The 23,597-nt window shown below is 47.2% G+C and overlaps 1 protein-coding gene across 45 annotated transcripts in view; it reads left to right on the top strand.

Annotated features, from left to right (window-relative positions):
• Celf4 (CUGBP Elav-like family member 4) overlaps positions 1 to 9,449 on the top strand; it is a 281,414-nt gene extending 271,965 nt beyond the window's left edge. For 27 of the 45 annotated variants that reach the window (XM_026783333.1, XM_005355716.3, XM_013349350.2 and 24 more), the window contains 2 exons: positions 205 to 376; positions 7,334 to 9,449. In XM_026783333.1, the coding sequence (XP_026639134.1) occupies positions 205 to 376; positions 7,334 to 7,360 (199 nt within the window). In that variant the 3' untranslated portion in view covers positions 7,361 to 9,449. Of the gene's footprint in view, positions 1 to 204; positions 377 to 5,256; positions 5,630 to 7,333 lie in introns of those variants that run through there. The other 18 variants (XM_005355717.3, XM_026783340.1, XM_026783329.1 and 15 more) reach the window with 3 other exon arrangements.
• Positions 9,450 to 23,597: the final 14,148 nt, after the last annotated feature.

The following is a 23,597-nucleotide window of genomic DNA, read 5'->3' on the forward strand; positions in this document are numbered from 1 at the left end:
CACTTAATAACTGTCTGGTGACACTTCTGTTGATCAGAGGCCTGTAATCTTTTGTCGTATCTCTTTCAGTCAGCAAGTATCTATTGAGGAAAAGGCCGGGCCGGGGGCGGAGCCTCGAGCCCCGCCCCTCCCCTCCCCTCCCGCCCGCAGCGGCCCCGGGCGGCCCCGTGGAAACCCAGGCCCTGGTCCCTCGTGTCTCGCCAGGCTTCGTGAGCTTCGACAACCCGGCCAGCGCGCAGACCGCCATCCAGGCCATGAACGGCTTTCAGATAGGCATGAAGAGGCTCAAGGTGCAGCTGAAGCGGCCCAAAGACGCCAATCGCCCGTACTGAGCGCCGGCGGGAGCGTCCCCCGGGGGAGACCAGGACTCGCACAGGTAACCAGGGGTGGCGGGGCGTAGGGCCGGGAGGTTTGGATGGACCCGTCGCCTACTCGGGCCTTCCTGCGCCCCGCCTTCACCTGTGTCTTGGACCCGATGCGCCCTGATCAACCTGCTCCTGGCTCAAGGCCTACATTATAGGCACAGGACTAAGGTCATCCCGGCAGAACCAGGCTTGGCCATCCCCTCTGTTTCCCCGAGCAGGAAGTGTAGAAACTAGGAACCTTCACCTCTGTGAAGGTGAGCAGAGCCTTGGGCCTGCGCCTTCAGGCTTCCATTGTGGTCCTGTTAGACAGGGACCCTGGTTGGGCAGATGGCAAGCTCAGGTTCTGCAGTGAGAGAGACCCTCAGGTTGAGCCTTCTCCCAGACTCCCTGGCTTTTGTACGCCCAGGTTTGCTGGCAGCTTGTTCCTGTAGCTGCCCTAGCTTAGCCAGGGCTGGAGGGTCAGGGATTTTTCAAAGGAATTTTAGCAAGAAACACAGCAGGAGGACACTCAGCTAAGGAAGGGAGGGAACAATGTTGGGAGTGGGAATCCTGCCTGGTGACCAGAGGTAGTTAGCCACTCTTTTTTTGAGTTAAGTGTTCTCCTGGGCACAGCAAATTACTGGGAAAAGAACGGAGGGAATGCTAGTCTATCAGGTCCACCTCTGCCAGTTCCTTTGATGCCACCCTCCCCAGTATCCTCAGCTTAATCACTGAGACCAGAGATGAAGGTCACGGGAGACCTCTTCTAGCTCAGGTTGCTCCACCCCACCCCTTCCTCCTTTTCTTCATCAGTACTGTGCCTCAGTACTGTGTGAGGAAGTTGGAGATAGATTACCTAGAATTGGCGGGTGTGTGAACGGAAGCCGGACTGAAGAAACACAGTCAGAATTGTCAGGCCTGCCCGAGCTGATCTTGGAGGGAGCCTCTGGGGATGAGTGTCCTTCCTCTGGGGCAAGGTCAGGGGCAGCACGCCTAAAGAGCAAGCAGGGGGCTGAAGGTGTTGTGGGGAGGGCTGAGAAGTGGGAGAGACCCTGAAGGCCATGGTGTAGATTTGGGCTTCCCCTGAAGTTGGAGAGGTGTTCAGGGGACCTGGGGTAGCCTGCTGCTAGGCTGCAAGGGCAGCTGCAGCTGAGACCTGCCGTGTTGACCTCAGTCCAGGGCAGGGCAGGCAGTGTGGATGCTGACATAATTTGAAGGTAGAGCCAAAGATGGTATTCCTGACACATTAGAAGGTGTGGAATGGGAGAGGACCCTGGGGAGACACCCACAGTTCGTCCCTATGGTAGAGAACGGAGAGTCTGTAAGAAAGATGAGGCATGTGACAGTTAAGCCATTCGGTGGAGGTTCAGGATCAGGAGTGTGGGAGGGAGCTCTCAGATTCCCAGTCTCTCCTGTCATTTCACGCTTCCCTGCAGGGGTACAGGCACCAGCAGAAGAGCCTTCTGCACCAGCTGAAACAGGGGATCTTTTCTCTCTCTGTGAACTTTAGCCCACACTCTGTAAGCCTGAAAGAGCAAAGCTTGACTCTGACCTCACTTCCCAGCTCTGCCAGTTTCTGCCGTATAAGTACATGCAGGCATGTTGGTTCACAGAATCTGAGCACTATTTTGTGCTGGGTGTTGGGACTGAGGATACAGAGATCCCAGAGTCCTGCGTGCACAAGCACCAAGGTGCAGCCAGCAGATGGGTTTGCTCCCACAGAGGAAGTCACAAAGCTCTTCCTGGACATTGAACACACTTCCTGGAATAGAGAGCGTACTCCAAGGTGCATGCCTAGGCTTCTGCTTCCTTGCTAATGAAACCACGATTTTGGAGCTGGTTAGAGGGAGGATTTGGAGGTGCCTGAGGGCATTTTTGCTAGCAACTCTGGTCATACCCTTATTGCCTAAGCAAGGGTAGAACCTCTAAGTCAGAAATTCCTAGATGCAGAATGGGAAAAGGCAAGTGTGTTGTGTGGGACATGAAGTAAGTAAGAAGTGGACCAGAGGGTGGACAGATCCAGCTGGCACTCAGACTTGGGAGGAGTCCTTCCACCATTAAATACAAAGGTTGTGAAGATGACCACCACAGACTTTCATAGACCAGGCATTGCTCTGACAGGCAACAGTTGGTAACGTGTAGCTACCAGCCATGATTCCCTATCTAGCGGGAAATACCAGATTTCTTCCCTCACAGGTGAGCACAGAGGGATTAAGTGACTTGCCCATCAGCCAGTGAGCAATGGAGCCAAAATTTGAGTTCAGAAGCCTAGCTCCCTCCAAATAGGGAGAATGGAAAACGATTGCCCTCATCACAGCCATCTGCCTGCCTCCTCCCTAGGACACACAGTCTTAAGCCGCTATCAAGATGCCCTTGTAGTTTTCATGCAGAGAGTATTTAGTGCCACTGCCTTTGCAGCCCAAGAGGATGGAGGTTGTAGTAGAAGGGTTCTAAGAGAAGGCAGGGCTATTCAAAGCAGATGAGGGGCAGCCAATAGGAGGAAAGAGCACACCCACAGAGGCGACTCAGAGGATGTACTGTCACAGGTCAAGGGAGGTCTTTATAAATGATGAGGGGAAGGCTTGAGGGATCAGGTAAAGCTGGGAGCAGAGAGGTGGTCACCCTGTATTAGTAAGATGGGATTGTGCAAGGCCAAGTCAGAGCCACTGTGATGCATGTTTGGAGAAGAGAGATTCAAGCTAGGTAGCTAGGCAACATGGCTAGGTTTAGTTCCACAGACTGAGGCCCCAATAGGGTAGGGTCAAGGCTGGGGACAGCAAAGCTCTCCTCCCTTGCTGGTTTCCTATCTCCACTGGCTGTTTGGGCTTGGTATATCCCCACCCAGCCTGTGCAAGTCTGGACTATAGCTTAATGTCCGGGTCGTTTATGGCTAGAGCCAAGCTATTTTAGATGGTGTATCTGAACTGGTCTTGCCCGGTTCAGGCTGGTGGACCAGAACGTTCCAGACTTGATCTCAGCTTAGCCATGCTGGTCAGGACCGTGTTATCACCTCTAGGGCTGTGCTCTGTGAGGTAGCCCTCCTTGGGGGATGGATGCGAATGGGACCGTACTGTGTCTGTGGCCCAGTGTAGGAGAGATGAAGGCTGTATGAGAGGCTTCCCTGGTAGGGCTTGGAGAAGAGGAGCTGTATACATCCAGGTCTGAGACCACATGGCAAGGGCAGTGCCTGGCACCCCGGGGCAGCTGGACTGAAGCTTAAGGGGAAACGAACAGTGGACTCAGGTAGGGAGTTCAGATCTAGACCCAGTGTGTCTTCTCCCTGCAGTTTTCAGAGCTGACACCTGATGGCAATGTGCTCCTTAGTTCTTCTGCTTCTCTAACCAGGCAGCCTGGCAGGGAGGGCTTCTCTGAGGGGCTGGGAATGCAGTCAGGATGCAGTGGGCACGTGAAAGCGAGGCCTGATGCTGGAAAAGCAAAGAATCCAGCGTGACCTGACAGGCAGGGTTGCTGGGGAGTGCCTCTGGGAAGGTTGAGCTGGAGGCCATGTGTGCGCCCAGTTGCCGGGCAAATGCAGTTTATTAGTTACAGTACCATTGTGAGAGTCCAGGCTTCTCTTCCACTCTTAAGGAAACCAAGACAGAGATCGGAAGTGTACTTCACAGGGGCTGGTGGGTTGAAGACTCTGGAGACAGAGAATGTGAAGGTCTTGGCACAGTCTTGAGTGTTATACAGAAACAGGGAGCAGGGAGCCAGCTCTCAGATAACCTCAGGAGGGGAGTTGGGTCAGGGACCCTAGACACAGGGTATCCCAGAAGAGAGCAACATGGTGATACCTACAGAGCAAAGCAGTTCTTCTTAGCCCGAGGGGTCCAGTCAGGGAGGTGGGACAGCCTGGAAAGCTGCTGATGATAGGTGGGGGAGGCAAGGGGTAGAGGAAGAATGGAGGAGTGGTCCAGAGCCAAGGGAAGAGCAACAGGGGACAAGGCCAGCACCCTGCCTTCTGCAGCCCCACCCTGCAGCCCTCTGCAGGCCAGAGGCCCTTACAGCGCAGAAGCAACCTTGGCTTGGGCAGCTGGTGAGCCAGTCAGTATGAGGTGACCACAAAAGGAACGGGCTTTTACAGGATGCCAGGGGTTTTGATATAATTTACTGTAAAGGAAAGGCATTGGTTTGCCAGAGTGAGGAAGTGTGAGTGTAGCGGTGGACCAGAATACCTTTTCCAAGGGTGGGGATCCATGGGTGGGGATCCAAGGGTGCTGCCCAGGTGGACTACACCGTGGTGGTGGCAGAGTGCCTCAGGAGACTCAGCTGGCCCACGTGCACAGCCCATCAGGGCACACTGGCTCCCCTGCAGGTCCTCAGGTGAGGAGAGCTCAACTTGTGGGGGAGAAGGAACCAAAGGTGTTAACAGAGCTTGCTCCCCGACACCTGCTTGCTGGCTATGGTGGTGTGAGGGGCTGATTTTTTTTCTGGCCCCCTCACCAAACTGCCTGTACCCCTTCCTCTTCCCAACGCATGATGGGTGCCCTTAGGGGCCCCGTGTGAGGTTCTGCTCCTGTTCACGGTGTGCCATGTGTCTGCATAAATAGCTGTGTGTGTATATGTGTTGATGTGCTCACCTTGTCTGTCTGCTGGCTTCCTCCATCCTTTGAGTTCCCTTTGGTTCCCCTATGATTTGACTGCTGTTTTCTCATCCAAGCTTTTAGACTGATGCTGTGGTCTGGTGCTGTATAAATATTTTTCCTTTTAATTTTGTTTTAACTTCTTCCTTCCCCTTCCTTACCCTCAACCCTTTCCCTGTCTCTCCTCCCTCTCTAACCCCACTTGCCCTACCCCTTCCCTCTCCCCACACTCTCGTTTCCCTTTCTCTCTCTCTCTACATATATAAATATATATATATATAAATCTTTTCTTCTTTTGTCATTCAACCAAATTCCAACAACCCAACCAGGGCCAGTCAAATCCACCACAGTCTCGCGCTGAGCTAGGAATAAAGTTCACGTAATCACATGAGAGTGGAGAAAAGTCCCCCATCCGTAAGTTCAAATCAACTCAAAGTTCACAGTGTGACATGATGGCGTCATGTAACAAGGCTAAGAATCGGTTGCATGACACTTGCCGTCAAGTTTCGTGGAGGTGCTGTGATTGGAGCGTTTTTTCTTGGATGTCGTACCCGTGGATGATTGGCCAGTCATGATCACACGTGCATTTTCTTAACCCTTGTGCTGCCACGGTCTCTTTTGCTGTGCTCATTTTCGTTTGTTCTTGGTGCTTGCAGTGGTTTTACTTTCTGTTGTTTGGTTTTTCTTGTTCAGCGTTTTTTTTTTTTTTAAATGCTTCTCTAGATGTCACATAGAGAAAGAAAAAAAAAACAAAAACAAAAAAAATTAGTAAAACTAAAAGACAAATTCCTCAATTATCAAACATGGGATCATTTAACTGTATAAACCATTCTTTTTTTTTCTTAAAAATAAGGAAAACATTTTTAAATATTTCTGCGTGGTTGATTTACTTGCACTTGAAAATATTGTGATTTTATTTTTTTCTAGAAATTTGGGGGCCTTTTTCAATTGACACTTTTCTAGGTTTGGTCTTTTTCAAGCTAGTCTATTTTAAATCTCACCTTATGAAAACCAAAACCAAAATATCTGTAGAAACAAAATGATAAAGAAAAAAATTCTAAGCCAAAAAGCTAGAGTTCAAAGCCAGAGGTCTCTGAGAGAGAGCCTGGTAAAAATTGTAAGGTTTGTATTGTAGCCACTTGTGCTAAATTGAATGTGGGGCGGGAAGGGTGGCTGGGGTCATGGGAGGGGATTTTTGGTTGGTCCGGAAGAAAGCAGTAGCAACAAAAGCAAAATGCATCTTTTTATTTACAACTGAAAAAGGGTCCTTGACAAGTGTTTTTTAATTTGATCATTATTTTCTTTGGTGTTGTAATTGTTTAGACTGCTGTGTACGGTTTGCTGTTTGTTGAACCAACAGTGTGAAAACCTGCCAGCATGGATTGATATACGCATGACGTTGTCCCCTCCGGTGGGGGCTTTGCAGTTACAGTTTCTTGATGTAACCAGTCACCCCATGTATAAGTGAAAGCTGCTTGCTAGAATGGAGATGAGTCTCATTTGTTAATTCACAATGGTTAAGCATTCGCCTTCTGATTCTAGTCAGATCATGATTTTTTTTCCTTAAAAACAAAGCAAAACAAAAACCACCATTGGAAACAAAATCCAAGAACTGTTTCGATTAATTTATTTACATGTGATAATTAAATCTATTTTGACCTTTTTTAGGTTCTCCCATACAGTCCCTGGAAGTTCTGAATTTCCTCTAAATTCCCTGGCATGTATGAGAAAAGTATTGTGTATGTGCATATGTGTGTGCATAGATGCATTCACATACACACATATCCATGTATATACACATATGTGCAGGTGAATATGTTCTACACATATATCCAGATATACATATATATACACACAGCCTCGCAAATAGTTACTGACCTTGGGAAGAAGTGGTTGGTTAGAAACTGGGCAAGGATTTGGCAAAATCTGAGAAGCGGCTAGCTCTGTCTTTCTAGTTTTCCTCGGGCTGGGGAGGATTGGTCTGGCCTGCCACATTTTTGCTGTCTTGTTTGCTAGGCTTCTGTATACATATGGTATCTGGGCTAGGTCCCTTCGGACAAGTTGAATTACAAATTGATATCCCACAGTCCCAAATTCTTCTAAATCTAGCAGTCCCTTAATCCAGAACCCTTCTTAAGGAAGCCAAATCAAGAATTCTCTTCCAACATCTAAGCCCCAGCTTTAACCGTCACCACTAGACTGCCCAATGGTTTCTCAGTCTGATAGAAGAACAAATTTCTTCTGGCCGTATCATGATCATGACTAATCCTCATACTGGTCTCTCTTCCTTCCCACCCACCATCCCTCAGAAACCCCATCTTCCCCAGAGGCAGGATCCTATTGGTGTTTGGATGTGTTCTGTGTTTTCACATTTGGCTTAATCAGACCCGATTTTCTTCATTTTAGGGCAGGATGCTGAACGGGCTACATTAAAAACAAACCTCTTTCTCTCTCTATTTATAAATGAGAACTGTTGGATGACACCTTTGACATATCAGCCAATACCAATCAAGCTGAAGACTCCAGACACTCTGTGTGACTGTCACATTTCTTCAAGGAAAGTATAGCGTCTATGGAGTGCAGAGGGCACGTGTTTGGGGAAAAATACACATGACATAAAGATGACGACGACAAAGAAAAATGAGATAAAACAAACAAACAAAATCCCGCAACTTTGAAACAAAATAACGCGAGCCCAGATGAGGAAGCTGAAGGGCTGGGCACTGGAAGAGCCACTGCTGCTGCCAACCGATCCTGGGGCTTTTCCAGCCCGTGGGCGCCCGAGGCAGGCAGAGGCAACCGTGCAGCGGGGCCTGGTCCCCAGCAGGCGGCTGGGAGGCCGCCACTGAGCATCTCTGTCATTCCTTTAGCTATTTAGGGACCAAAGGACCAAACTTTTTATTGCAGACGTGTAGCTCTGTCAATTAGGGGTGGAATGGAGGCCAAACTCCTTCCTGCCTCCTGGCTGTTCTTGAAACAGCTTTAGAGCGATTCTATGAAAAATGTAATAAAAAAAAATAAAAAATAATAAAAAAATTTAAAAATGAACAAAAAAACAGGAAAAAATAATGCTTCAACGCTTTTAAAACAGCAAGATACTAGTTCTTTGATACTTTGAGAGGCGCTTTGATTACCCCCATTGAAGTCTCTGAAACTTTCCTATGGTTTTCTGTATTATATGTCTGGATGGAGCTGTTAAGATAAACATACTGGTGGATATTTGGGGAAAGCAACAAAGATATTAAATCACTATCCGTGAAGAGTGAGAACACGTGGGGAACCAAGGGACTTCGAAGGCAAGGTAATTGTTGTGAAACGTCTGTAAATGCTTCTAACTCTTCCCCCCTCTTAAAACCATAATAGTTGTACAGAATTTTAAAAGGAAAAGTTTAAAATACCTATATCATAGAAGAAAAAAAATTAGAGGAAAGCAAAAAAATAAAAAAGAAAAAAAGAAAAAAAAACCTTATAGAAGTTAGCGTTATGCTAAAATCCCAGATGTTGTAGGACTGTACTTCTGTAGAGTTTAGACTGAGCATCGATCCCGTCTCCCCGCGAGTGCTGTCGGACTCGGTCCCCAGGGGCCAGGCCGGACTGTCCAGACCTGCGGGCTCCAGCCGGAAGCGCCCCTCCGCTAGGAAGCGCCTCTCCGGAAGCGTCCTGCCGCCTCTCGCTTCGCCCGCCCGCCAGCCCGCCCGGGAGCCGCGCGCGTGCGCGCTCTCCGCCCTCCTCACCTCTGCTTCACTCGCCTTCTGTGCTTGTTCCGGAGACTTTCCAGGTCAGGGAGAACTGGGAACTTTTCATCTTCAAACAACTAGACAACACACACACACACAAAACCTTAAACAAGAGAGAGAAAAACAAACAATCTTTGAAGAATTTCTGAAACTGTTTACAAGGAATTTTGAAAAACAGGGATGTTTAAATGATGCCGGCTCTGTTTTTCTGTAAATAAATTTGCATATTTTGTAGGACTTTTAATTGTAATGATAGAGAAAAAACAAGGAAACTATTTAATGAAAGCACGATATTTATCTTTGGTAAATGACTTTAGAGCAGTTAAAGACATTGCTTAAAAAACTCAGAATCAGAAAAAACACTGAATTATTTAAGAACACATATATTTTAAAGTATAACATATTTATTATAATTTATTTGCACCCTTGGGAAGACTTGCTTTGCATTCTGCCTCAAGAGCTTCTCATTGATGTTCATCTGGAGGCCAGAGGGCTCTCGGAACTACCATTTTTTTTTCTTTAGAACGACAAAATTCTGGTTGCTCTCAGGCCTCCTCCCTTTTCTTTCTGTCTGTTCTGTTGTTTTACTTCATTTAGTTTTCTTTTTCTTTCTCTTGACTCCTCCTTTTAGGATGTCCAGATGTTGTAAAAAAGAAATCAGCTGCAGTTCAGTCAACTGCTCTTTTCACACTGACTCCCGAAACTCCTTGTAACCTTCTGTAACTATTGGATGACGCTTTCTCCAGCTTAGCCCTAAATAAAGCACAGTTTAAAAAAAAAAAAAACACTCCAGTGTCTGCTTGCTCTGTGCCTCTCAGGTTCTTTCCAGTTGTGCTTCAAAGTGTCAAGGTCTGTCCTAGATCTTTCTTTTCCTGGGATCTGCCATACATACAGGTCCTCGCTGTATGTCCCACAGCAGTCCAGCTGTGTGGGAACAATACAAGGCAAGCCTGATCACCCTAAGAAAGCTTCAACTGTTACAATGAGCTAGTCTCCATTTTGGTTTGGGCTTCCTGGGGGAGAATTGGGTCACAGAGCCTAGGCATAAAGATCAGGGGCCGCTTTTCTCTCTGACAAGTGGAAAACAAGGCTGTAGGACCTGAAGAGGAACCTTGAGTAGGACAAGGTCTTCAGGGAGGAGTCGGTGGAGGGAGGGACACAATCCCAACTTTGCCATCTTGGAGCTTTTTGCTTATGACCCTATCCCTGCAAGGAGAGTTTGCCTGGGTGAAGAAAAGGGGAGAGTAGATGCCCTTGGAGTCAATGTGCTGGAGAGAGTAGAGGGAGAGGAACTGGAGTTCCACTCTGGGAAGCCTCTTTGGAGTGCTGTCTGCCCACACTTAGACGAGGCATAGATGCCCATGCTGCGAATGTCTTAGATGTCTTGGGAGCAGGTGAGTAATGTTCTAAAGGGGGAGGACAAGAAAAAGGGTTTCCTGGAAAGCAGGAGTGGGACTCCCGAGTGACAGTTTGGACAGAAGAAATCCAGCCACATGTTTTTCTCAGGTCCTCTGTGAAAGATACTTGTTCAATAATACTCTCTCTCCTCCCTGCCCTTCTCAGCATTCAACCCTGAAATATCTGGTCTTGGATGAACAGGATCCAGGAGTTCATCACGATTCATAGTTAGGGGTAGGAAAGTTGTAAAGTTTAAGGTGTCTACAGAAGGGGAATTCAGCCTTGGGGAGCAGGAGGCCATCCATCATTTTTGGAGCATGGGGCATCGCTTCACTCCAGCTTGGCTGCTCCAAAGGGGTGGTGAGGGCAGTGATAACAAAAGCTGCAGAGCAATCCCTAACACCCATGGACCACACTCTCCCACTTCTCCTACGGTGCCAAGCACTCATCCCTGAAGTGTCAGCTGGAGCAAAGAGCCCTCTGTGTATCAGCAAACATGGACAGGGCTCCAAAGCTGTGGCTCCTCTGTAGAATGGTTCCGTGAAAGAGTAGACAATTGCCTCTGAGTTAATTCCCACACCCTGGTCTTCCCAACAGGATCTGAACTCAAGGGGAAGCCAGCTCTGCTCATCCCAGGGAGCCAGACTTCTTGGAAGAATTAACTTCCAGTAGCTGCATGTCTGAGGTTGTGATACCCCTATGGGGTATCTTATAAATCATTTTCTGGGCAATGAGAGAGGGTTTATTGAACTCTGTTAAACTATGGTTTCTGTAGGATATTAAGAGCTGAAATACATCATACCAGCTAGAGAAAGCCAGCTTTCAGTTGCTGGCCATTCTCAGGCCTAAGGGTCCTTACCACACCATCTGCTCCTTTGTATTTACCTCCCAATGTCACTCTTGTGTCTGGGACAATAGCCTGCTGCAGAGGTACGCTGGTTTAGGGCTGCGGGGACCGTTGGAGTTGTCCCCAGAGTAGGGCTGGCTGAGAAGCCTGTCAGCCACTTCTGCTTCAACACATGGCTGATGGAGAGATGCCGTCACCAGAGCATCATGAATGTGCCAGTTGTATAAAATAAACCCTGGATGGCAAGACTGCACACCAAGCAACTACTGTGTGTTTAACTAAAACAACATTTGTGTGCATATTGAGCACAAAATGCAATCTATTAACCTCCGAGGCAAGGTACAGGGTCTTTGGAAGCTTGCTGAATGTTATGCTCCACAAGATATATACCAACATGGCTCACCCATCCTTCCTAACAAAGCACTTTTGGTGTACAGAGTCACGATAGCCCAAGTCAAGTCTATACCAATTTCTGTTGTTTTTTTTTGTCCTGTCCCCCTCCACTACCGATATCCCCTATGCAGTGCAGGATGTCACTTTATAAAGCCCCTATTTGCAAGAGACATTCTATTCATGACTATAACCCCAAAGAAAAGTAGTTGCATCAAGCACCTTGTGCGCCCACCCCCTAGTTGCCTCACCTACCAGTTTATGAGTTAGTTTGACACAGGTGTCAGGTGCAAGGAACTTCATTGCTGCATCCTTCACTTCTCCCTTCACCAAGTTTTACACCATGCTGGGGTCTAACAGCTGGTGGGAAGCCGGCCCACATGATCTCTGGCCATCCTGCAGGGCGGGTCTGCCTTCAGGTGTGACCCTGGGTCTATCTCCAGCACCTTGTGTCTTTCAGCTCTTCCTCTAGCCTTTAAAATCCTAACCTTTTCTGCATTCCCTTCTCAATGCTGCCGTTATGAAAATAACACTGAGACCTTTCGTTGACTTCTTTCCTGTCTCCTTCTGACTGTTCTAAAGAGCTGGCTTTTATCCCGTTCTTCCTTAGCCCTCCCGCATTCACAGCACAGGTAAAATGGGACACAGACATGCCAGAGCCTCCCTCTGGCCAGTGCTGCGCTGTTGCCATCTCCTAGCTAGTGCTGTTAGTGTCTGGGGAACTCCTCTATTGATTCCTCTGGCATAGCGGTGGTAGGGCTGGTGTGTGAGTCATACTGGATCTACTCTACCTGCCTGCATGCCTGGCACGATGGATAAAGGGATACGTGGGCACTGAGCTCAGGGACCCCGCTCAGCTTAGCCCAGGGCAACAGCATCAGACTTGACCGTGAATGCCACTTGGCCATTTCCCAAAATAGAATCTCTCCTCAAACACACATTATTAGGTGCTGCTGATGTATCACCTTCAATAGACTATTAACTTCTGGCAGTTAGATTTGTCATCACTGTGGAGTCGCTCTGCCTGCAAGGACAAATTATAGATCGCTGGGGCTTGTTCCAAAGAGGTAGATGTTCTGAAATTGTCTCTTAAGTGGTGCTGGTGGCACATGTGGAGTAAGTTGCATAGCCAACGCACCCCTTTCATCGTATTTCTGGGCTTCCGTTCTTTGCTATAAACTCCTGTCCGTCACCATAAGCCACCTACTCTTCTCCCTTCAAATTCTTGTCACTCTGGCTCTTGCCTCTGGTCCCCAATACTCTCAGCTGCCCCAGGCCTGGCTGGCTAGCTCCTGCTTCCCAGACCCAGGGACCCTTCAACCCCTCATCCTTTCTCCTGGTAGTCTTTCTATGAATCTCTTCAAGTAATTCTGTGTGTCTTCACTTCTGCTGGTGGTGATGGTGGTCTAACCAGGAGTTGCACCATTAAGAGAAGGTGGAGAGGCCAGTGTCTTGAGAGTGGAGAGTGTGAAGGCTGGGGCTGTGACTCATCAGGACTCCATTCCCAGTTCCCTCCAGTGCCTTCTGCTCCACTTTGAAGAGTTAATGTTTGTGAGTCTCGCTTTCTTTAAATGGGGATAATACCACCCCCAAACACATACACACACACACACACACACACACACACACACACACACACCCTCTAAAGGATGAATCTTTGACTGAATACATGCTCAGAATTAATGTAGTTTGGGCTCCAGTCATCTCCTCTTTCCTTATATTCCACTGACTGCTGGCATCCCACCCCGAGCTTAAAACTGACACCATGCTATTTAGATCAGTTTTCGTAAAGCTCAGGCAGCCCACACCACCCTAGGATAATCCTTATCATGCTGGGTGCATATTCGTCTCTCTCCCGTTGCTCTTATCCAGGGTCCCCAGTTAGCTGCCACCTGATGCATCTGCATCCTCTGCTTGTCCCTTACTCCATGAGCATCCCGAAGCTGCTGTGATTGCTTCTGCCTGTTGCCACCTTCCTCCTGACTCAGATGGCCTCAAGTCGCAAGCTAATTTGATGGGAAAAGGGTACAATAAAGTCTTTAAGCCTGACACCTTCCCTTCACCGAGGAAGCCAGCATCACCAGTTTTTCCTGTTCCTATGGGTTTTTAGTTAGATGCCTGGTGTGTTGGGTAACGGTACCACAGCTCACTCTCCTCCCCGCACAGTCTCACCAAGTAGTTCAGGCTGGCCTTGAACTTGTCTCAGTCTTGTGGGATTACAAACACATGCTGTCACACCATGTCTTGTTTCTAGGAGGGAGAGACCAAACTAGGCAGTGATTGGCCTTGGCAGTGGAACCTACAGGGATTAGATTAGTAGTCAGTGACTCTTGCTGTAGAGACTCCACTCTCTGAGGCATGAGCGTAACCCATCTATGGGGTGCTTGCTCTGTGCTAGATGTTGTGATGAGAGCTATTTAATCAGATTCTCATCTGTTCTCCACAATATCACTATGACAATAGTGTCATTATACCCGAGGGAAAAAATGAGGTAGCTAAGTGAGGTAAGTCCCTTGATAAGGTTGCCTGGAGCTGAAGGGCTGTGGTTGCACCCCTTGTCTCCCTCTGGCGGTCGGTCTCTCTTAGCGTATCCTTGGCACCTCTATACCCTTGCCCCATGTCTCCCATCCCTCCCTTCTCAATACTCATTTCCTTCAGATCTCCATTCCGCTTAGAAACGACCACATCTCTATTGAGATGGTAAGCGCTATCTTCTTTCTCATGATGGCTTCATGCTGCAGGGGAAAAAGGTGTGCCCCCACATGGCTAGTGTGTGCATAGTGTGTGCATAGTTTTCTGTGGTAGCAACTGGTGGTGACAGGGACAGAGGAACAGTATGGAAGGAAAGAGAAAAACATCCCAAAATCCAAGTTAACTTCCTTTTTTGTTATTAACAAAAGAAAATTAAAATAAATGTTATATTTACTGTCATTTTCTGCAGCTCCTGGAAATGTGAAGTCTTTTATGTTATGTCAGCTGTTTCCCAGGATGCCGAGCTTGGGGAAACCTTAAGAGGATTCTTAAGACTGAATGTAGACAGATTCTCCATCACCAAGCACTCCTGAAGACCCTTGCTTCTCCAGCAAAGGCTTGAGGGGCCCCTTGTCTTCAGGATCTTCATTGTGACTCATTTTTGTTGTGACTCCTCCCCACCTCTTCCTGGGGCATGGGTTTTGTGGTGACATGAGACCTATGGGACCTGGAACAGGCTGTCACCTTAGTTTTCTTCTCTCTGCTTTCCTCTTGAAGGTCAGAGAAAGTCCTCCAGAATGAGGTCATTTTTACCAGTGTAGGCAGGTAACATGAGGTTCCACAGGGCAGGCCCCACACTCTTGCCAAACTTCACACTACTCCAGCCCTGCTCAGGACTTCAGGTCCAATCATTAGGCCATTCTCTTTGGGATAGACTTGATCTCTGTAACTCGACTTTCATGTGACAATTACAGGGGGACAGCAGTTTTTGCTTATGTGTTCAACCATTCAAAGTGCACATAGCACTGGGCTAAGGATTAGGGGGGAGAGGTCAAAACAGTGGACAAACAGCTACCTGCCAGTCCCTTACAAAGGTGCTAGTTTCCATCTGTAATCCTGGAGGTCCTTCTGGAAGGTGATGTCACTTTCCTCGATGGAAACAACCAGAAACATGGACAAGGTAGGTAACTTGCCCCAAATCATACTGCAAGGAAGCAGTGGAGCCTGGACTCAAATCAGCTGCCTTTGTTCCCCCATTCCTAGACAATCAGAAGACGACTGCAGGGGCCAGGGAGGTTGAGGAGGGAACTAACTCATGTAGCCTAGACTGGAGAGAAGGCACCACTGGCGCATAAGTGGGTGCTGAGTGGATGTAAGGGTGCAAGGCATGGAAGAACAGAGGCGCCTGACCTGCAGAACTACAAAATACCCTGGAGAGGGGGTAGGGAAGGGGGCCTTGTTTAGACCAGTACACTTCTCAGTCGTGATGACACCACTCTCGTTATTCCCAGCATCCCTAACTTCACAATGCAGGTAAGTTTCAGCCGAGTGTGGAGGTCTCAGGTTGCATAGCAGAACTGGCGCTGAACCCAGGGCTTCCAGCAGCAGATCTCTCTCCGTGTTGCCAGCATGCGGGACAGGTTTCCCTGTTGAGAGTGCACGCATGACTCAAGGCTCAGGAGCCTCTTGGCTAGGTTATCAGATCTCAAAGGCACACATTCCAAAAGGCCAGAAGAATGGAACCAGGCTGCCCTAGAGAGGCGCAACTCTCTCCACAGCAGGTTCCTTCTGAAGAGCAAATGTGTCTCTTGGGTCTCAAGGTTTGTCCCAACTCCAGTGCATCTGAAACGCCCTGCCAAGTGCTAGAAGGGGCAGTGGGCAGGAGCAAGAGCAGAGGCGGAGGACAGCGTGAGTGCTCACAGCCCATCCGTGCATCTGACATGCATTCCCAGAAAGAGAAGCTCATACAGTATTCCTCCCATCCCTTTCTTCTTCCCTCAGCTCTGGGAGAAGCCTGTTTGCTGGGCTGCAGAGAGCCACCCATTAATGACTAACTACTTCAGCCTTGATTGCAGGCCCGACCAGAGCAGCTACTCAGTAGCACTGACTGCCTATGTAAGAAATGACAGGGTTGGAGGAGTCCTTCCATGGCCTCATGTCCTGCCCTGTACACTCTGTGATGCCTCCCTGCCCCCATCTCCATTCTGAATAGAGATCAGAAGTAGCTCCTGGGGTAATGGCTACTATGCCAACATCCTACTGGGACTCTTCACGTTGGTTTATGGATACAGATCACCATGCTTTTCCAGATTTCTGACCATTCAGATTCTTGTCCCTTAACGCAGAGTCTAGGGCCCATTTGCTTCAAAGGGCCTCCTATTCCCCGCAGAGGAGAATCCCTGGGCTGGGCTTGCCTGGCTTATACCCTGTTCTGCATTGTAGGGAGTTTGTAGCTCTCACCCCAGTGAGCATTGAGGACAAGAAACAATCTACTCTCAGTCTCCTGGCACTGGGTGTTGGAAGACAATAAAAACCAAGTGGAAGACAGGTTTTTATTTGGAGGTGAGGAAATTTTGCTGGGTTATGGAATCCATTGGTGAAAGGTTGAGCAACAGCATGTATGTGGTCTCAAAAGACAGTGCTGAATGACAAAAGAGAAGTTCTTTACAGTGCAGAAACCCGGCCAACATCACCTTACCCAGCTGATCCAGGCTCGTCTCGTGGATTGTGATGAAGCTGTCAAGAGGTATTCTGAGGGCGTGGCACCACTTTTTCTTGCAAAAATGTATCATCTGAATCAACCCCCCAGGAAACATCAGATGAGTGTATCCGATGAGTCCAAATTAGGGAACACACTATTAAGTAAATGGCTTATACTCCTCTACAGAAACATGACCACTAACCCCAATTCACGATTCTCGATTAAAACCTTGGCCAGCATGTGTCCATGGGTTTGTTTTTTGTAAAGAATATTAGTGCAGCAGCTGACCAGAGTCAAATGAGGTCCATGCATTATATTACATGATGGTACACTGTCTTCATTTCCTGAATTTGAGCACCGTGGTTCTGTAATAAACTGCCCTTGTGTTTAGGAAGTGCACACAGAACTAACTACTTGCAGGAGACAGAGGGTGCTGGACCTTCAGCTTGCCCTCAAGCATGTTTGAAGATAATAATGGCATGGCTGTAGGCATGGCTGTGAGAACCAGAGAGTGGCCAAGCAATGAGCAACAGTGTGAACTCTGAAACCCGAGGGTGGAAGATGTGCAGGCGTGCTTTGTATCATTTCTAAGACTTTTCTGTATTCTAAGCTTAACACAGAATAGCCCGGTAGCTTCTATTTAATCTTCAAATATTCAGCCGACATTGTATTGCATATAGATAAAAGGCCATTAAAAGTAAAGAAAAATGTTGAAAACATAAAAGCCAACAATGACTGTGGCCAGTGTGAACAATATTCACTGTCCATTCCCCCTTTCTGTGCTCAAGCAGCCTGACTGATGTCTTAGTTAGGTTTTATTATTGCTGTGAGGAGACACCATGACCACAGCAACTCTTATAAAGACAATATTTTAATTGAGGGGGCTTGCTTACAATTCAGAGGTTCAGTCCATCATGGCAGGGAGCATGGCTGCACGCAGGCAGTCATGGAGCCGGAGAATTAGCCGAGTGTTCTACATCTTCCAGGCAACAGGAAGCCGACTGACTGTCACAATGAGTGAAGCTTGAGAAAAAGACCTCAAAGCCCGCCCCACAGTGACACACTTTCAAAAGAAGGTGTGCCCTCTAGCTTCAAGGTCTGGATTTAAGGCATGTGTCCAATGAGACCACACTTCCTCCAACAAGGCTACACCTCCTAATAATGCCATTCCCTATGAGCTTATGGGAGTCAGATACATTCAAACTATCACAACTACCCAGGCAGAAAGCAATATCACCACTGAATACATTGTGTGTGTGTGTTGTGCGTGTGCATATGCACATGCTGCCGCAGGTATTCTGCAGGCACTGTTCACCTGTTAATGAGGCAGTTTCTCTCAATGGCCAGAAACTTGCCAAATAGGCTAATCTGAGTGGTTAGTAAACCCTTCGTTTTGGTCTCCCCGGCGCTGGAATTACAGGTGTGCACCATAACACCTAGCTTTTTTGGTCATGGGCTTTGGGGATTGAACTCTGGTCCTCATGGATACAAAGCAAGCAACCTTACTAAGCCACTATTTATTCCATTCTGGATGGAGAGGACATCTGTGAAAAAGGGACAGTGCACGTGTGTGTGTGTGTGTGTGTGTGTGTGTGTGTGTGTGTGTGTGTGTGTAGTGTGAGAAGGGGAGAAGGGAAAGATCCCGAGTCATTAACAGTACCCCAGTATATAAACACCCACACTCAGGCCAAGGTCGCCTGAGATAAAGTCCATGAGAAACTGAATCAGGTCAGTCAGAGGGCCCACAGCAAAATTTAAGCTGTGGCAATTTTATGGAAAGCAATGAGACTTTGTATACATTTATCAGAAACAGAATATACAGATTATAGTGGCAATTGCCAGGATCAATATAGTTGTAGTTGCCAGGATACAATGACAGTTACAAATTTTACAGGGTATAAACGATTAATGTTGTAGCAGCAGGCCACTTGGCTGCTTCTTCATTTCCTGGGCCCCCAGGCCCCCCAAAATAATCACACAGAAACTGTATTAATTAAATAACTGCTTGGCCCATTTTAGCTCTAGCTTATTGGCTAACTCTTACATATTAATTTAACCCATTTCTATTAATCTGTGTATCGCCAAGTGGCAGTGGCTTACTGGCAAAGTTTTGGCATGTCTGACTCTGGCAACAGCTCCATGGCAACTCTCTGACTCTGCCCTTCTTTCTCCCAGCATACAGCCTAGCTTTCCCTGCCTCGTTCTGTTCTTTCCTGCTATAGGCTCAAAAACAGTTCTTTATTCATTAACTAATAAAATCAACACAGAGACAGAAGGAGCTCCAACACCATAATGTCTAAGACCAATTGTCCTGTCAAGCTTCCATGCTTCCTTGACTTCTGGGGGATCATACAGAGAAACACAAAGTAGCCTGAAAACTTCTCTACCTGAGGAAACACTTAGGTCTCTCAGGAACTGGAAGACTCATTGTTACCCAGGAGTCATGGACTCTAACCTGAAAAACCTATGGCATATGCCTCTCAAGTCAGCTAGGCCTGGCCAGCTCCATGATTCCCTGCACCAGCTCAGAAGTCCCAGCCTTGAACCAGCTCTCAGCTTTGCCTGCTGTTGACATTCATCTAGGTTGAGGTCTGTAAAGCCAAGTGTAGCACTGAGTGGATAATAAAGTCCCAGACTGAAGATAAAAACAGGGAAGCAGCACTCTAAAACTGGGGTGGTAGGTTACTCTGCTAGGGACAGGAAGGAGGTGGAAGCTCTGCCTGAGGCAGGACATGTTGTGGGAGTTTGCAGGTCAGTTCCTGCGGGCAGTCTCCATGCTTTAGAGAGGTCTGCTGCCACCTGCTAACCTCCAGATAAATTGTGACAATACCTGCTTCGCATCCCAGTAGGCACGGGGACAACCTTTCATTGGAGCCCTAATTTGAACAAGGCAAAAGCAAAGGCAGGTGTGAATATGGATGTTGTCTACACTGTGCGGGCTGAAACACTCAGTTTGGGATGTCACACAGATAGGAATCGAGCCTAGGTGCTAGTTGAGCACTAGGGAGACAATACACTGCTCCAGAGGGTTGGAACCTCACGAGTCTTTTCCCATGGGCTTTTGCTTTGCACACACTGAGCGCCTACGGAAGTCTGTAAGCTTGCTCACGGTCTTAGTGTTTCTTCTGGTGCTGTGATAAAATACTCTGATATAGAGAAGTCAGAAGCTTGCAGCAGCTGCGCAGTAGAGAGATGGGTGTGTACTGTTGTTCAGCTCCCTCTAGACACTTCAGGATCTGTGCCAGGGAATGGTGTGACCCATAGTGAGGGAGTCTCCTGAGAAAGATAACAGCCCCCGCATGGAAGCCTCTCTCCCAGATGACTCATGATCCTCCCACGTTGACAGCACCAACACCACATTTGCCTTATCTCTGCAGTCTCCATATCTTTAAACACACCACTCCTTTGCAGGTGAGGATAGAAGACAAGGGAGAATGTTCTAGAAAGATGGGTGTCCTAATGCTTTAGACAAGAATTTGTCCTTATGAGGAGATGTAGCTTTTATTTCTACCCCAGTTTCACTCTGATGTCTGTTCCTGGACAGAACAAGGTGTAAGGCCCCTGGCATTCCTCATCCCATTTCTCTGCTCAGCGGACCTTCCCAAGCCCAGGCGTGAATCTGTGCGGGTGAAATGCCAGGCAGAGCCACCCCAGAAAGCAGCCCAATGGGACCAGAGTTCTTTTTGCTTTCAACTGCTCCAACTGGGTCTTTCTCACACTCAGTATCTCTCAACTTTTGCCACCCCTGTTACAGTAAATCTCTTCCTGTTATGGATGTAGTAAGCTGTCATTCTGAGAAGAAACACATAATGGGATGTTAAAGGACTCATGGATCTCCTCATTCATGCTCAGAAAAAATTATTACAATGTAACAACGTCTAAATAGCATGAATTTATTACTATGATTTAACATTTCTAGCACGTGAGTTAAAAACGCCCCCTCCATAAATAACCATCCATGGAAAACACAGAAAATTTACACAGTTTACCATTGTCCAATGGTACATAAATCCAACTAGCTAAAATCTCTCAGAGAAGAAGGTTTTGAAAAAGTGAGGGTTCACTTCATCTCACATGGTCTCCCTCATCTCGGCATCCTACTGGCCACCCCAAGACCTACAGCTAGCAAGGGTGGAGAGAAGGAGAAGGAGGGGCAGCACCCAGGAAAACCAAAGAGGGGGCACCCAGGTGGAAGTCCAGTGTGAACAATTGTTTGGGTGGTGGTGCCATCCTGGGGCCAGCCAATCAGTTGACAGACTACAGAAAAGGGGAGGAATCAGTTCTCAAATGGGGCTGGTCTGGGCAGCCACTGCTCGTGCTTCTCTAGCACCAACACAGCTCCCTGCTTGCACCCTTTTGGTTGCTCCATCTTCCAAAGAGACATGTCTCAGTGCCCAACTCGCGTTCTTGAGGACTTTGAGCTCATTCTGACTTTTCCCCTGGTCTCCATTCTAGGGCTAGGTCGGGAGAATAGGCATAAAACCTGTAGGTGGTCTTCTCACCATCTTTACAAGGAATTTCATGAAATGATATGTCTGAAGCTCAGAAGGTATCAATAACTCACCTGGATATCTATTTCACAAATGGTGAGGCCAGCTTTTCCAAAATAGCACATGTTAGTTTGAAACTCTAATAAGAAAGCAGTATCCAGTAAGATACAGCATGATGAGGTGGGCCTTCACAACCTATTGATACTGCAACATGATGCTATGACTTACTATATACAGCACTCATGTTTGAGAGCTGCACAATCAAGTTACACACAAAAGTGACAAAAAATCCAACAAAACTCAAAATGTCTTAGGTAAGTTTATATTCTGCATTGAACCACATTCACAGCTATCCTTGACCACATGTGGCCTATGGGCTATGGTTTGGATACATCTGCAAGGCTTACTATAGCCAGGAGCACACAACGCCAGGAACATAAGGACGAGATCACAAAATGGTGAGAGCTTAGATAGTTTCAAGTTATTCACCCAGAAGGGCTTGGAAAGAGAAGCGCATCATTGGGGCGTGCCTGACAGTAGGGAGCTGCAGTGGGGAGTAGAGAGAAGATAATGCAGGTGGATGAGGCAGAAGAGGGGCATGGGACCAAAGAGAGAGAGCCTAATGTGCTGCTCTAGGGCTGTGCTCCTTGTCCTGTAATACCTGGGAAGTTCTTTGGATTTTTAAGTACGGAAGTGATAAATCCTAAATTTGGGAGAAAATAATTCCTACTGTATATTCGGCCCTGGGGAGGGAACAATAGAGGTGTCCCAAAGCCCATCATCTCCAATCTCCAGTTCTATCTGCTGGCTCTCCTTCTCTGTTTCATTGAGAGAACTGCATGCAACCTGGAATGGTACCAAGGCTGCAAAGGACTTAGGCTCGTTTCCTGTCCATCCTTTCCCTGTTCTTGTGTGCTTACCAACCCCTCTGATAGCAGTGATGGAGAGCTTACAATATGCCAGGAACCATGCTGCATTTGGAGGAATTAGCGATGAATAAGAGTGGCCATCTTACTCTAGTCAGCTTAGTGTGTAGTCTAAAGGAGGAATCGGGAAAGGGAACAGCCATTGGAGCACAAATCGCTTATGAGGGGCTGAAGTAGGGTGTACAGTTGGCAAAGGCTGTCACAGTGCCCTCGGGAACTCATTCAGAGCGCCTGGAACAAGTGCAGAGGCCAAGACCTGCAGGAGTGGGAGTCTAGAGACTGCAGTGAGTCAAATCATAAAGTCTGGAGCTTGTAGGCGAGCAGACATCCGAGAGCCACAGAAAACTTAACTTTCCACCAGGGTGTAACATGGTAAGAAGACCCTGGTAGCTTCAAGGATGATAGCAGGGATGAGGTGGTACTATGTACTGGGCTGAGCACACTGCATCAGCTCACACAACCCTTATAATAACACTAAGAGGAGGTCCTAGCAGGATCACTGGTGAAGACAAGAGTGAGGCATCCTAAGGTGTATGCAGGCCCTCTGGGGCTGACATCTCAGACAAGTACTGGTAGACATGGGGAAGTTGGTGGGATTGGAAAGCAGAAAATGGTCTTGATAGTTTGGATATTTGACTCAAAACAGGAAAGAAAAGTAGAAAAGAACAGTGACCCCCCCACACCCACCTGAGTTTGAACCACTCCATACTATCTGATGACCTTGGTGAATCTTGTTAAACCTCACTTTCATTATTGAGTGAAAAAAAAAACAGTTCAAATCTTTTGTGTGCATACATGTATATTTGTGTGCAGTTTCACCCCACAAAGGATTCAAGATGGGTTATGAGGAAAACCCTTATGCTGAAATCAATTTTAAACTCTGAAAAGAACCCTGCCTCCTACAGATCTGATGAGATACAGATAGCAAACTGTCCATAGCAAATGCTTTGGGAGCAGCCAAGCTTTCATGAACTCTACTTCATAAGGCCAATGCTTTCTATTCTCTTCCCATTACAAAGTGGGTTTATATATTCTGTCCTAGGTAACTGTTACTCCAGATTACCACCCCACAATGGCGTAATTTTTGCCCTCTCAAGTTCTTCCTACCAACAATATTTTCTGTGTCCTTTGTTGGTACCCCTATATACTCCATTTGTGAAATTAGTTTGCTCATGTTTTATAATCAATTTTTATTAAAAATACATTTTTCATACAGTATATTCTGGTCACAGTTTCCTTTCCTCAAGTCCTCCCCAATCCTTCCCATTTCATTATTAACCCAAATCTACACTTTCTTTCGCTCATTAGAAAACAGTCAACAACAACAAAATTAAAGCACAAACCCCAAACAAACCAGAACAACAACAAAAAATAGGAGCTGAAGAAAAAGCAAAAAGAAACACTCTCACACACACACACAGAGAAAACCCATGAACACAAAGTAGGAAATTAAAATAAAAGCAAAAGACCTGTAAAATTCAAAAAAGAAAGCCCAGAGAAAATATTATTAGAAACTCTCCAAATATACCAGTTTTGAGTTGGGTATAGGACCTTTCCTTAAGTGTTGTTTGGATATGCCCAATGAAACTCTGTTGGGGAAAACTGTTTTTCTCCTGCAAGAGGTTATCAATTGAAGATAGCTTCTGGGTTGGAGATGGGTCTTGCATATACTTCTTTCAGTTCTAGGACCCATCTGGTTAAGACCTGTT

This window comes from Microtus ochrogaster, chromosome 18 (genome assembly GCF_000317375.1).
Source record: "Microtus ochrogaster isolate Prairie Vole_2 chromosome 18, MicOch1.0, whole genome shotgun sequence".
Lineage (NCBI taxonomy): Eukaryota > Metazoa > Chordata > Mammalia > Rodentia > Cricetidae > Microtus > Microtus ochrogaster.